Source organism: Terrapene carolina, unplaced genomic scaffold (assembly GCF_002925995.2).
Source record: "Terrapene carolina triunguis isolate 2854851 unplaced genomic scaffold, T_m_triunguis-2.0 Scaffold97, whole genome shotgun sequence".
Lineage (NCBI taxonomy): Eukaryota > Metazoa > Chordata > Testudines > Emydidae > Terrapene > Terrapene triunguis.
The window spans coordinates 20,228,136-20,243,855 of NW_020664448.1; the positions used below are offsets into that span (position 1 = coordinate 20,228,136).

At 41.9% G+C, this 15,720-nt stretch overlaps 1 protein-coding gene across 1 annotated transcript in view; it reads left to right on the forward strand.

Annotated features, from left to right (window-relative positions):
• The window catches only part of ARHGAP42 (Rho GTPase activating protein 42), a 281,853-nt gene extending 266,634 nt beyond the window's left edge, over positions 1 to 15,219 (forward strand). The window contains exons 20-23 of the mRNA XM_026651599.2: positions 2,938 to 3,094; positions 5,637 to 5,699; positions 13,895 to 13,974; positions 14,246 to 15,219. Coding sequence (XP_026507384.1) covers positions 2,938 to 3,094; positions 5,637 to 5,699; positions 13,895 to 13,974; positions 14,246 to 14,334 — 389 coding nt within the window. The 3' untranslated portion in view covers positions 14,335 to 15,219. The remainder of the gene's footprint in view (positions 1 to 2,937; positions 3,095 to 5,636; positions 5,700 to 13,894; positions 13,975 to 14,245) is intronic.
• Positions 15,220 to 15,720: the final 501 nt, after the last annotated feature.

A 15,720-nucleotide genomic window follows, 5' to 3' on the forward strand; every position in this document is an offset into this window, starting at 1 on the left:
CCTCCCTGGCCACACAATAGCAGATGTAAAGGTAGCCATCTTACAGCAAAAAAACTTCAGGACCAGACTCCAAATAGAAACTGCTGAGCTCCAGTTCATTTGCAAATTTGACACCATCAGATCAGGATTAAACAAAGACTGTGAATGGCTATCCAACTACAGAAGCAGTTTCTCCTCCCTTGGTGTTCACACCTCAACTGCTAGCAGAGCACCTCACCCTCCCTGATTGAACTAACCTTGTTATCTCCATACTGATTTATACCTGCCTCTGGAAATTTCCATTACTTGCATCTGAAGAAGTGAGGTTCTTACCCACGAAAGCTTATGCTCCCAATACTTCTGTTAGTCTTAAAGGTGCCACAGGACCCTCTGTTGCTTTTTACAGATTCAGACTAACACGGATACCCCTCTGATACTTAGAAGATGGCATTTCTTTAAGTGGCCCCAAAAGGGGCTCAGCAAGCATGTAGACAAGGGGGATCCAGTGGATATAGTGTATTTAGATTTTCAGAAAGCCTTTGACAAGGTCCCTCACCAAAGGCAATTAAGCAAAGTAAGCTGTCATGGGATAAGAGAGAAGGTTCTCTCATGGATCGGTAACTGGTTAAAAGATAGGAAACGAAGTGTAGGAATAAATGGTCAGTTTTCAGAATGGAGAGAGGTAAATAGTGATGTCCCCCAAGGGTCTATACTGGGCCTGGTCCTATTCAACATATTCAAAAATGATCTGGAAATAGGGGTAAACAGTGAGGTGGAAAAATTTGGAGATGATACAAAACTATTCAAGATAGTTAAGTCCCAGACAGACTGCGAAGCGCTACAAAAGGATCTCTCAAAACTGGGTGACTGGGCAACAAAATGGCAAATGAAATTCAGTATTGATAAATGCAAAGTAATGCACATTGGAAAACATAATCCGAACTATACGTATAAATTATGGAGTATAAATTAGCTGTTACCACTCAAGAAAGAGATCTTGGCGTCATTTTGGATAGTTCTTTGAAAACATCCACTCAATGTGCAGCGGCCGTCAAAAATACTAATAGAATGTTGGGAATCATTAAGAAAGGGATTGATAATAAGACAGAAAATATCATATTGCCTCTATCTAAATCCATGGTACGCCCACATCTTGAATACTGCGTGCAGATGTGGTCACCCCATCTTAAAAAAGATATATTGGAATTGGAAAAGGTTCAGAAAAGGGCAACAAAAATGATTATGGGTATGGAGTGGCTGCCATATGAGGAGAGATTAATAAGACTGGGACTTTTCAGCTTGGAAAAAAGACGACTAAGGGGGGTTATGATAAAGGTCTATAAAACCATGACTGGTGTGGAGAAAGTAAATAAGGAAGTGCTGTTTCTTCCTTCTCATAACACAAGAACTATGGGGCAAATGAAATTAATTGGCTGCATGTTTAAAACAAACAAAAGGAAGTATTTCTTCACACAAGGCAAGTCAACCTGTGGAACTCCTTGCCAGAGGATGTTGTGAAGACCCAGACAATAACAGGGTTCAAAAAAGAACTAGATAAATTCATAGAGGGTAGTCCATCAATGGCTATTAGCCAGGATGGACAGGGATGGTGTCCCTAGCCTCTGTTTGCCAGAAGCTGGGAATGGGCAACAGGGGATGGATCACTTGATGATTACCTGTTCTGTTCATTCCCTCTGGGGTACCTGGCATTGGCCACTGTTGGAAGACAGGATATTGAGCTAGATGGACCTTTGGTCTGACCCAGTATGGCCGTTCTTATGTTCAAGTATAGCATATAATCTAGCCAGTAGGTTACAAAGGTGTGGCTGAACATGTCTGTGTGCACACATGGGATGAAAGAAGATATTTTTGGCCACTTCTCCTGTTTTGGAATCCAGAAACTGAGTCCAGTCCATCACAAGATGATTTCACAATACCTTGATAATTGACTGGGCATTGCCCTTAAAAATAGATACCAAAAGAAGTCAATTTATTTATAATGTTGTGGATTACTAAGGTTAACACAATCATTGAGACAGTAAATTCTGATGGATTGAACATGAGATTTGGAACCAGGAACCCCTGAGTTCTACCTCTAGCTCTTCCACTGATCTGCTGTGTAGATTTGTACAGTGCTTAGCACAATGGGGTTATGTAGGGCTCCTAGGTGCTACTTCAGTACAAATAAATAGATCATTTTGAGTAATTGTTTCCTCATCTAGAAATTGGGGACTTTATTAAGTAAAATCTACCTGCCTTGCAAGAAATGTATGAAATGTATTAGTCTTTATACAGTGCTTTGAAAATGTGAAGCACTATATTATTATTATTATTATTATCATTATTATCTATTAGAAACCTGTGAAAGTCATATATAAGAACAAAGCAGGTACAAGGACATATCTTTTTCGAAGGCTTCCTGGCTGTTATTACTGAATATTTATATAATATTACATTAGGGCCTTCTGTTTCTGACAGATAAAATCCAAGCTATGCAAAGTTTGTTTTATTTTATTAAGATATGGTAACAAAATAGTCATTTAAACAAGTTTTAATTTTCATCTACAAAAACCTCATAAACCTGTTTTTTTTGTTTGTTCTGTTTTTATTGGGGGGGGAGCTATTAGTATTAAACAGACAGGAGGCTGGCTTGTGTAGTGTTTTGCTAATGGAGTTTTAGCATCATCAATGTTCAGAAAACGTATTATATATTCATCGGTGCAGCATAAGAATCTTCCGCCTTCTTCAAAGTTTTAGTATTATTCTCTCCATTTTTGGTGGTGATGCTTTTCTAGTTACCTTTCTGCTTGATAGGCTGTCTGTTCTCTTTCTTGGTAAGCATTGTCTCTACCTATTTTATTTCTTTTTAAAAATCCTGCTTTCTTATGTATGATATACATGCGATTAAGGCACACTGAAATCTTATTATATTCCCCGCATTCTGGTTGTTCCCTGTAGGTAACAAAAGTTGCAGTGGATCTGTACAGAGCTTAGCCTCAATTGATGCCAAAGATACACCAAAGGCTGCACTGAATCCTGAGTTGCCACCCAAAATGCGCAGGAGATTAAGATTGGATACTGCATCAAGTAATGGCTATCAGAGACCAGGATCCGTGTAAGTCATCAAGACTTAGTGGAGATTTGATGTATTGCATTATGTTCCCATACAAACTATCCTATGCAGCTGGGTGAATGATGGGGAAAGTATTCATGAATATTTGATCAGATAAATCAAATGAAATTGTCATCTTTGAGAATTATTCATCAAGATTCATAAACTCTGAAAACTAGGCAGATGGGGGCTTACCCAAAGTGTATTGATATCAGTGGTAGAGCTCTCTGGATAATGGATTTTTTGGTTTATTGGCAGTTCTGAAAAATAAAAAAAAATGCTTTGAGTTGAACTGAAATCAAAATTTATTTGAATTTTTGGCTAATTGGTTTGGGTTGAACCAAGACATTTCATTTCATGTGTCGTTAATAAAAGCAAAAGAAATGAAGGGCTAGATTCACAGAAACAGGGGATAAGGGATTTACACTTATAACCTTTAGCCCAGAGGTTAGGGCACTCACATGGGATGTGAGAGACCCAGCTTTGAATCCCTGTTTTGGAGCAGTGACTTGAATGCAATTTTTCCCCCTTCTAGGTGCGTGCCCTAACCACCAGATTATAGGCTATTCTAGTTCTGGAGTCTCTCAGTCTCTCCTGTTGAAGCTGTTCCACTTTGTATAAATAATTAAGAAGTCATCAGAGCAGGGACTGGAACCTGGGTGTGTCCCCTCATATGGGAATACCCTAGCCACTGGGATGTAGAGTCATTCTCACTCTCCCAGTGACTATTCAAGTATTTTGCACAAAGTAGAACAGCTTCAACGGGAAAGATTGAGAGATGCCCACCCCAAAATACCCTATACCTTGGTGGTGAGGGCAGTCACTCTAGAGAGGGAGACCTGGGTTCAAACCCCTGCTCCAGAGCAGGGATTCAAACCTGGGTTTCCAACATCCCAAGGAAGTGCCCTAACCTATAGGTTAAAGGTGATAAGCGAGGGGCAGCACAACTGCCATGGCCTCCTCCTCCGGTGGCTTTGTGAATGATGCCCAAATCCTCTTGTGACTGTAGCCTGAAAAGTCGAAATGTTTCATTGTGACATTGTTGAAATGGTCTGTTCGGACATTTCCAAAAGTTTTTCTTTTTTTTTTTTTTGGCCAAAACAAATCAACAAGTATTCATCCGTGAAATGTTTTGGTCAATCTGAATCTTCATTTATTGGTGAAAAAGTTTCATCTGAAAAATTTCACCCAGCTCTAGTCGGCGAAAGACTCCCATTGATTTAATCATTGGGCTTTGGATTAAGCCAATAATGAGGAGAGAAAATTAATCCATTGAATAAATTATTGGACTGATACTATTCAGCCAGCTCTAACATTATCTCTCTGCTTCTTCTGTGTTTATTATTTTAAGAGATCTAAATGCCACAGACTGTCCAGGTGATATGTCAAGGAATAAAGTGTTATTCATCATCACCTCTTTCTTTTGACAGTCAGAAATCAGAGCAAGACAAATTTAATTCCTCTCTGAAATTGATGTGTTCCATTGCATGCACGGTTAAATAATTTCTTTGTTTTTGATAAAATAGCTAGAGATTTCTTGAGACGGAATGCATTGCAAAATATAAATGATTATTTTCACATAAACTGTGGGTTAAAAATGTTTTCTAGTGCTTATAGCACAGGACTGGCGGTCAGTGAACCCAGAAATGATAACACCCATTTTCCCTCTCCAGAAACTACATCTCGTTCACTTCAGGTTTATTTAGTGACAAGACATGAATATGAATTAAAAATTATGGGAATGTTTTGTGTTGCATTTTCAGCAGAGTTCCTTCCTGTTTTACCAATTCAGCAAGGTACTTTAGCTCATGCCACTCTTGAAACTGGTTGGACTGTTCATGTCCTTCAAGTTGGGCACATGCTTAAGATTCTTGCTGAACTGGGACCTAAGCTCAGCATGACTTGCTTCTTGGTTTCCTCCATTGTTTCTACATTTTTCAGATTGAAAAAGGGAGCACAGTCACTTTAAGAATCAAATAAAGAATTTAAAATAAAAATTAACATTTTCTTGTCCGTGCAACTAAAATTACCTTAGATCGGGGTTCTCAAACTTCATTGCACCGTGATTCGCTTCTGACAACAAAAATTACTGCATGACCTCAAGAGTGGGGACCAAAGTCTGAGCCTGCCCGAGCCCTGCCACGGGAGGGAAATGGGGGAGCAAAGCCAAAGCCCAAGCCCCAGGTTGGGAGCCTGTAACCTGAGCCCTGCCACCCAAGGCTGTAGCCTTCGGGCTTTGGCCCCGAGCAGTGGGGCTCAGACTCAGGCTTCAGCCCCAGGAGTTGGGGCTCAGACTTCACCCCCAGGAGGTGGGGGTCAGACTTAAGCCCCAGGAGGTGGGGCTTGGGCTTCAGCTTTGGCCCCAGGCCCCAGCAAGTCTAACGCCAGCCTTGGCGGCCCCATTAAAATGGGATCACAGCTCACTTTGGGGTCCCAACCCACAGTTTGAGAACCGCTGCTTTAGATTATTAAAACTGAAATAACTCTATGCAATTCATTGAAAGGGACAAGTTTAAAACCAGATGCCTCTTAACTCAATTTTCAGAGTGGCCGCAAGAGCCCAGTTGTTCGAAAGTGCTGGTTCACTTAAACAAACTTCTTCAGGACGGTAAGTGCCCTACACAATTGAATTGTAGTTAAAAATCAAAGCCATATGCTCTCAGAGACGGCTGTGGAGGAGTGGGAAACAATACTTTGTACATTCCAAGGAAGCATCCCTTGCCATGCAAACGGGCCCCCATGTGTCAGGCTCAGCCTTTCTATACCTCTCATAGAAAGAGAGAGAGTTAGACCGTTGATTTTCTCCGTCCGCTGGGACAGTACCTGTACAGAAGCCGAAGACCGTAGGCTGCCTCTTAGTGAAACTGCCCTTTCCAAACTTTAGCTTTGGATAAAAAGAATCAGGCTTGTTACTATTCTTCCCATCATAGCTTCCTTGCTTCGGTTTCCATTTGGGGAAATCTGTGATCATCCCACGGGCCCTTTAGTTGTTTACACAGCCATTGGGATTTGTTTTCGTCTTGTCACTTTAATTATAGTAGAGCAGACATCCATTCCTTGGATGGCGTTCCTCTAGGAAGTGGAACCATCTCTATGTTGTCCAACCTCTTCTTCCTTCCATTCTGCTTTATTTTTCTTTCTATCGCATTTCACTGTGGGCTTCCATACATTTCCCAACCAAAGGGCTAGATTAAAGGCAGATAAGCAGTTCCAGATCCAGCACCAGGAGAGTGCTCAAGCACCATCAGAAGATGGCTCAGGGCTAAGGCTAAGATTTTGTCATGGTTATTTTTAGTGGATAGGTTGCAGGCAATAAACAAAAATTCACAGAAGCCAGAGACCCGTCCCTGGCTTTTACTAAAAACACTTGAGGTGGGGGGGAGAAGAGAAAGCGCCATGGGGACTAGCACCTGCTCCTGCGGCAGGGGCTGACTGCTGCTGCTCCAGCCCCAGGAGGGCTGACCCAACCCCAGCCGCTGCTCTGCCAGGCCGGGGACTGCTGCTCTGGCAGTTCCAGGGCTAGCCGCCAGTCAGCTGTTCTGGAGGCCCCGGGACTGGCCACCGGTCATCTGTTCTGGCGGCTGTTGCTCCAGCAGCCCCAGGGCTGACAGCTGCTCCAGCCCTGCCCCAGAAGAGGTAAGTCACAGTGGTCCCAGAAAGTTCCGGAATCTGTGACCTCCGTAACAGAATTGTAGCCTTACTCATGGTCCCTTCTGCCATGATTTTATAAGAAATCAGCCAAGGCTTGGTGGCAAGACTGAGCCGCACTTACTTACATAATTACAAACCTAAGACTGTTAAAAAAATCAAATGTATATTTTATATCATACTTCCCCCCCACCCTTCCTGTCTACCTTATCTTTATTGTAAGCACTTCGAGGTAGTGAGACTCCAAGAGCTCAATCCATTTAGCTTAAAGAGAAGGTTAAAAGGGTGACTTGACGACAGTTTATAAGTTACAAAATGAGGAACATGAGAAACAAAAATTTGATAGTGGACTCTTCAGTCTCGCAGACAGAGATATATCACGATGCAATGGCTGGAAGTTGAAGCTAGATGAATTCAGACTGGAAATAAGGTGCAAATATTTAACAGTGACAGTAAGTAATTATTGGAACAACTTACCAAAGGTTGTCATGGATTCTCCATCACTGGCAATTTTAAAATCAGTATTGGATTACATAAGAACGGCCATACCGGGTCAGACCAGAAGTCCATCTAGCCCAGTATCCTGTCTTCCTACAGTGGCCAATGCCAGGTGCCCCAGAGGGAATGAACAGAACAGGTAATCATCAAGTGATCCATGCCCTGTGATCCTCCCTCCCCTGATTTTAAGAAAAAATACTCTAGTTCAAACATGAATTAACTCAGGAAACTTCTACGGCCTGTATTATACAGGAGGTCAGACTGGATGATCACAGTGGTCCCTTCTGGCTTTCCAATTTATGAGACTGGGATCACAGCCACCTTTTTGTGTAGCCCTTAGAACAACAAGACCCTGAGCCTAATGGGACCTCCGAGCAATAGAGTAACAGACATATAACATCCAATAACAATAATCCATGGAACCGTAGGGGCTGATGTGAAACTGGCAAGCAGGCAGGCACCAAAATGCTTAGTAACTTACAGTCTAGGTCTGACAGCTGACTGCCACCCAGCAGGTGGCAGGATCCAATTCAAGAGAAAGCTGATCAGTTTGAGTTGCCAGGACCTTATGATGTTACGGGAGGGAGGGAGGGGAGGGAGGGAGAAGGCAGCAGCATGGCTGAGTCGGGTGGGGCACAGATGCTTGTTCTGTGTGGCACACAAGCTGAGGGAGCCTCGATAGAGCCCTGCTTTGCTGTTCTCTGGCACTCTACCTCTACTCTGCTCCTCCTCCTTCCCACTGTGTGTTGCTCCCCTTCCTCCCTCCTGCTCAGCTCCCATTCTGTTGTACTTGTATATAAACCACATAAGAAGCAAGAGTCTGTCAAAGAAGAAAGTAGCTGTGCAGCTTCATAATGGGGGTGGAGGGCAGATGATAGATGGCAAAGGAGGAAAGGCTTGACAGGCTTAATAGCTCCTCTATCCAGTCTTCATAAGAAAGCAGACTAGTGACAATAACAAGGAAAATGAGAGGTCAGCAGACAGAATGAGGAAGGAAGAAATAAAAGGTGGCTCAGCTGTTACTGCAGTGCTGTTTGAGTCAGACCAGCCTCTGCAACAAGGGAGCAGTCAGAACCAGTTCTTGCTTAAGTAGTTAGAGGAAGGGGGGGGGAAAGGCAGCTTGGGTGTGTGTGTGGGGGGGGAGGAGTTGTTAGTGGGTTATAGGTTGCTGTAATAAGCCATGAATCCAGTGTCTCTGTTGAGTCCATGGTTTTTAGTGTCAGCCAAAGTTATGAATTTAAGCTCCCAGGCTCGTCTTTTGAAGGTGTTGTGCAGGTTCCCTTGGCAGATGAGGACTCCTGGTCTGTGAGGAGCTTGCTTTTGATGATGAGCTTGGAGGGGCGGGGGCTTTGGCACCATGCAATAATCAATAATATTTTGATGATCTGCTGAGATTTAGATAATCACCCAAATGTTTTGATGCCAACAATCATAAACTCATGATTAGGGATTCAGGAAAAATGTAAAAGTAGGCCTGAAAATGGGGAGTGTCATAGGGCAGCCCCTGCCTGGAGTGCCCTCCTGTGGCAGGCCATGGCATGACAGGCACCCTTGTTTCAGTTTCCCCTCTCGGGTGACCCACTAATTCTCTTCAGGCTTTCTTGTTTCAATACTGCCCTTCCTGATTTATTACAACAACATAATCCATAGCAAAAGTCCCAAACATGTAGTCCATTTCTCACCCCAGCACAAGCAGTCATTAAAACTCAAGACACCTCATCCCTTGATGCCCCATATACCTTCAACCATGCCTGGACTCGGTCAGTCCTCTCCTGTCCTTGCACCAGGACAGATTTCCGCTCTTCCCACTGGGAACCCCCACAGAGTTTCGTGTGGGAGCATCTTTGCCAGGAAAGCATCCCTCACTCCCATGGCCCTCTCATGTTTTCTCTGGGTCCAGCTCACCGGCCTTGAAGATGTCAGAAGTTAAGCTCCTCCACTGCTCTCCTTCCTTCAGTCCTCTCCAGCCCTTGGCTGCAGTTCTCCAACTTAGAGCCAGGAGGCAGCTCCCTCTGCTGCTACTCCTCCTGCCTTCAGCCCTCTCCAGCCCTCTGGCCCTGGTTTTTGTCTTGGAGACACCAGCCAGAAAACAGCCTCTTACTGCTCCCCTGCCTTCAACCTGTCCCCAGGAACCACCCTTCTGTTTCCCTCTAAGACCACTCCAGTCCCCTGGTCTTTGCCAGTGCCCACCTGCCCTTCCTGACTGAACCAGCCCTGCTGTGACTCACTGGGACTTTCTGTTACCGGCTCTCTCCCTGTTCCTTGATATCTCCCAGCTGCTGCTCTGCCCTCTTCATTGGCTAAATGGAAGCACCTGCTCTGGCACAGGGGAGCTGACTTACTTTATTTACTGGGGCCTGCCACCCTATGAGGGGAAGACAAATGTATTCTCCGCTAGGTAACCTGTTCAACTCAAGTTAAGGAAAGTGAACTCTTAGGAGAGGTAGATGCCATTATCTAACTCTTCTATGCACTGAACGGCTTGAGTAACTCTCTTCTTCAAAATAATGTTAGTCCTTTTAAGAGCCTCACTATAGAAGATAGTGCTATTTTCACACCCTCTTCGACTGGCAGCATTGGTTGAAAGAAAGCATTAGCACCACCGGAGAGAATGTCCCTCTGCGCAGTTGCACACAATAAGATTACCTTGAGCCGTGAATGCTTGATAACACATTGTGGCTGGACAGTACCATCATAGGAAAATGATATCTTAATAATCACAAAATGTGATGGAGATTGAGGGAATAATCAGGAGCCTGAAAATTAGTCAAAAAGTCATGGGAATATATTTCTAGATTAGGCCTATCCCTGTGCTATTTCACGCACACTGTTTTATTTGTACATGACGTCAGTGGAGTATAATTATTCTGTATAACAAGAATAATAACAACAAATTAAGATAATAAGAAGATCACTTGAAGAAACTGTTAATTCAAGCAAACTTGCTCACACTTGACTGCATTTATATGACTGTGCAGTCAATTAATCACTGCATTTTGTTCACTCATTTTATAGGTGCTATGACTTGACACTCGGGTCCCTACAAACTTTCTCTTAATTGGAGAATGCAAGACCGACACCCTATTTTTCCTCAAATTTATTTCATTTTTGGAGATAAACATCCCTCCATTCAGCTGAAATTGGTATATTTCACTAAACATAAGAAAGTGCCAGAGAAAGAAAGAATTGTATTTATTCCACTTATCTCATTTTTAACGCCACAATAAAAATCAACATCTTCTGACTCCAGGAAAGCTAAATAGCTTATTTCTCCACACACACACTCCACAAACGTTACCATTTCTTCTCTCTGTGTTCTTAGCTTCCCCTTCTCACTGTAGCATTTGAACTCTTAACCTTGGTTTAGAACACAGCCTGACTGTAAAGGTTTACAGCCTTACCAAATACCGAGGGTATTGCATATTATCCATGTGTTTATAATCATCTCTGTGGTTTATTAAATTCAGTACAGGATACCTTAGATTATCTGGTATTTGGTCTCATGTTTGTGTTATGTATAGTTTTATGGTTAAGTGATACGGGAAATAGATATTTTGTGGGAGAACTATGAACACACTTACCATAAATGTTTATAGAGCTCTTTATCATATCAAATTAAAGAGGAGGGCTTGTGGTTAGGGCACCACACTGGGACTCTGTAGATAAGAGTTCAGTCCCAGACAGGTCCCGGACTTCCTGTGTGATCTTAGACAAGCTATCAGATCTCTCTTTGCATCAGTTCCCCAGCTGTAAGAGGGGTAACAAAACTTCCTTGTTTGTCTTGTCTGTTTAGATAGCCCCTGCCCTGAAGAGCTTACATCTCTCACTGTGTGTTTGTACAGTGCCTGGAAGCACCAATCAAAGTTGGCTCCGCTAGGTGCTACTACAATACAAATAATAGCATCAACAGGGAGGCACGATCTGTTTTTCTTCTGAATGAGTTCAGGGTTTCTCTTCCCTGCTAGAAATGAGAGGCAGAGATATCTGGAGTGGTGTGCTGTCCTCTTTACCACCACCACCACCACACAAAAGGGGCTATGGTCAAGGTTTTCAAAAGTGTCTAGTGCTATTGGGTGTCAAACTTGAGACCCCTTAAGAGGGCCTGATTATCAAAAAGTGCTGAAAATCAGGCCCCTTTAAGGTGCCTTGAAGAGGACACCCAAAAACTGAAGTATGAGCTTTGTGAAAATCTAGATCTGTGCTGACTGGAATTTATTAGAGAGACAAGGTGGGTGAGGCAATATCTTTTATTGGATCAACTTCTGTTCAGGTGAGAGACAAGCTTTCAAGCCACACAGAGCTCTTCTTCAGGTCTGTGAAAGGTACTCCGAGCCTCATAGCTAAATGCAGGGTGGAATGGATTGTTTAGCATAAGTAGTTAGCACATATTCTAAGGGACATTCAAGGTAGAGAGGCCCGTTATCATCTCTGCAGTCATAGGACAAAAAGAAGGGGTTTAGTGGGCTACAGATTGTTGTAATAAGCCATAAATCCAGTGTCTCTGTTCAGTCCATGATTTTTAGTGTGTAGCAGAGTTATGAATTTAAGCTTCCAGGCTTGTCTTTTGCAAGTGTTGGGTGGATTTCCTTTGAGAATGAGGATTGATATGTCAGATATAGAGTGATTGCTTTATGAAAAGTGTTCGCCCACCCACAGGTGATAGGGAGTTTTTGTCTTTTATCATTTCCTGTGCAAGTTCATTCAAGAGCGTAATTATTGTCTGGGTTCACCCACATAGTTGTTATTAGGGCATTTAGAGCACTGCATGAGGTACCCCACATGTTGTGTTAGGAATGTGCAGGATCCATGGATCTTGAAAGGTGTGTTGTGGGGGATGTAGCAGTGGAGATATTTCTGCAGGTTTTGCATCTGTTGTTCTGGCAGGGTTTGGTGCTGCTTTGAGTGGGTGTGTCCTGGTCAGTGGGGAGCTTGCTTCTGATGATGAGCTTAGAGAGGTTGAAGGGTTGTTTGAAGGCCAGAAGAGGGGGTTCAGGAAATATTTCTTTCAATATAGGGTCCCCATCAACTGTGGGTTGTGGTTGTTTGATGATACCCCACATGGGTTCCAGTGTGGGATGGTAGGCGACAACTAGGGGTGTGTGGTCGGAGGGGGTTCTGTTTCTGTATTAAAGCAGGTTCTCCTGGAGTATTTGGGTGTCCTGTTTCATGGTGCAGTCTACTTCTCTGATGTAGTGTCCTTGTTTGGTAAAGACAGTTTTGAGGGTGTTAAGGTATATATCCTGGACTTTCTCCTCTGAGCATATTCTGTAGTATCTGAGTGCCTGGCTGTAGATAATAGATTTCTTGGTGTGTTCGTGGTGGTTACTGGATCTATGAAGGTAGGTGTACCGATCCATGGGTTTCTTATATATGGTTGTCTGTGGGGTTCCATTATTGAAGCTGATTGTCATGTCCAGGAAGTTGATGCTAGTGTGGGAGTGTTCCAGAGAGTAAGAGTGCCATGAAGGAATATCAGAACTCATAAAAGCCATCCTCAAACCACTCACCACACAAAGGGCCAGCTTCCTCCAAGACACAACCAACTCCTTCCAGAAAGTCCACTGCATTAGCAACCTCCCTCCGAACACCAGCCTCGCTACCATGAATGTCACTTCCCTATACAACAATGTCCCTCACAATGACACCATAGATTCCTGCCTCATATATTTATAAGACAGTGGACAGTCCTCAGATATCCACCCTGAACTCATTACCAAATTCATCCATTTCATCCTCACCCATAACAATTTTAAATTCAACAACAAACAGTTTTTCCAAGCCATGGGAACAGCCGTGGGTACTAGGATGGCTCTGCAATATGCCAGCCTCTTCATGGACCACCTTGAAGAAGAATTTCTGGACAAATGCATCGTGAAACCAATGATATACATGAGATACATTGAAGATATTTTCATCCTCTGGACAGACGGTTTAAACTCAGATTTCCATCACAACTTCAGCAACCACCACCCGTCCATTAAACTCTCTCTGGAACCCCTATTGGGGGAGGGTTCCTTCCTTCCTAATTCCTACAGGTGTGCATGGAGCTCCAAAAGTGGGTGTGGAGGAGGCAGGGGAATGGCTGAACCATCCTTCTACATCAGTCTGCACAGCACCACTGGCACACAGGGTGGAGCAGAGAGGTCCTTAATGTGTAAATTGTGTCCACCTTAATATAACCTTCTGAGTTCACTAATTTCATTTCATGGGAGGAAAGTCGGGGGGAGTTATGCTGACAAATTAAAATCTACCACAGATGGTATATTAGATCATTGAGTTAACGTTCTGACTGGGAAGAAAGTGCTACCAATAATCTCCAATTTCATCACAAACTGCAGTACTTTTACATAACACATGACGTCCTGAACATATTTATCCTCACCTCACCTCAGTGTGGTGGGCGATGCCCATAAATTTTGATATCTCTACTTAGAGCTGGGAAAAATGAGGTACAAAGAAGTTACATGACTTGCCCAAGGCCTTACAGAAAATCATGTGCAGACCAGGAGTTAGGCTAGATAAATTCCTGAGTTTTCCCTAGAGCTCTGTCAGGATTCCCTGTTTCCCAGCTCAGTGCTGACTACTCTGCTTCTCAGATTTTTAAATTCATTTTTTCCCCCTTTTCTTGTTTGTAACAAACTTATTTTGATCTTTCAGACAAGCCAAAGCCATGTATTCCTGTAAAGCTGAGCACAGTCATGAGCTCTCCTTCCCACAAGGGGCGATATTTTCAAATGGTAAGATGTATTAGATAGTCTTCCTATACACACAATATTTAAACATAACTGCATCTGTGAGATAAGTCAAGAGATTTTCACTTCAAATTTAATGTTTATGTCTCCATTAATCTGATGTTGATCTTTTATAATGATGTTGATCTTTTTAAATCAAACATCTGGGATAAGGATTGAATTTAACTATAACAGATTTTAATATATATTATATATATTTTTTTAATTTTTTTTATTATTATTATTATTATTATTATTATTATTATTTATTTTGCAGTGTACCCATCAGTGGAACCAGGCTGGTTAAAAGCAACGTATGAAGGCAAAACAGGACTAGTTCCAGAGAATTATGTTGTCTTCCTCTAGTAATCTTTAGTGGACAGCAGTATCTTCATGGTATCCATGGTAACAAATAATAAGCACTATGATTTTATCTGACACAGATGTGGGGATCAGCCCGGTAGCAGAGAGTGGTAGATTTTCTTCAAATTCTGCAAGGGCAAATTAGGTAGCGCCCTATAAATGGAACAGGATATAATGAAATAGTTAACAGTTTTTTGTACTGCAGATGGTACTCTGTTTAAATAACTTCCATTGTTTGTAACACAAGCATGTTGCATACTTCTTTTATGGATAAGGAACAGTTGAGCAATAAAATCAGAAAATTAGCTGCAGAACATGTCAGACCTGAGATATTGCTCAACCAGCGTGAAATTCACAGGCAATGCACTCTGCCGATCCTTACAATTATATTGTTTTACGTGTAAAAAATTATATATTTGTTCATAAAGCAAGATATATTTCTATGATCTGCCTTCTGCATTAGAAAACTTGATTCTGAGACTGGTCCCAGTCATTTCATGGAAGAAGTTAATCTGCCATAAAAGCAGAGTTTTGAATCTCTTGTTATGCAACGAGATCACAATATACAGATCCAGTAATGTATGTAATTTATATAACTGATAACCAAATTAGATTGTACACTGATTAAGCAGTAAGTCCTCTTTCAAAATGTGACCTTTTTAAAATCATTTAATTCAAATATTGTACAGATTTATCTTATTTCTTCCTTGCTTTCATCAGTTTGTTTTATCAATATAATTAATATTAATAATAAATTATATGTCTAGCATCCATCTTCCCTAAGACATTCTCGGCTTGTCTCAAAAACACAACCATACCAAACAAAGAAGTACTGAAAGTAAAATGATGGGGAAATGTGTGAGGTTAGCAACAAAGAATGAAAATAAATCTAAAACCTGAAACCCAAATTGTTTTTCAGATTTTCCACCGCATACAAGACAAATGACCTATGAAGTGTCTAGTTTTATAAGCTATGATTTCTAAAGGCTCCTTTTAGCTGTAAAAAGTATCTGACATGAGATAAACTTTGATTATTTTGTTAAGTTTAAAATACAGTTTCTTCAGAATTTCACTTAATTATTTGACAACAATTCCAAAACATGATGATAAAACCGCTTGGTATAGATATTTACAAATAACCATTAATTACTCCAGCTGGAACTAAAAGGCAGTCATTTTCTAACTACTGACATTAAATTTTGTGTGAGTTTTCCCATCAAAGTACAATGGCTTGTATTAATAAAAGGCTGTAATAAACAGTGAGGGCACTGGCACTTTATCACAGAATAACAATCCTTTACAAAGAGAACAAAGAACAGAAATCAGAAAAGCAAGAGAGTAAACAGTAAGCAAAGAATATGTCCAAGGCAGACACTCTGCTTGCTGAAA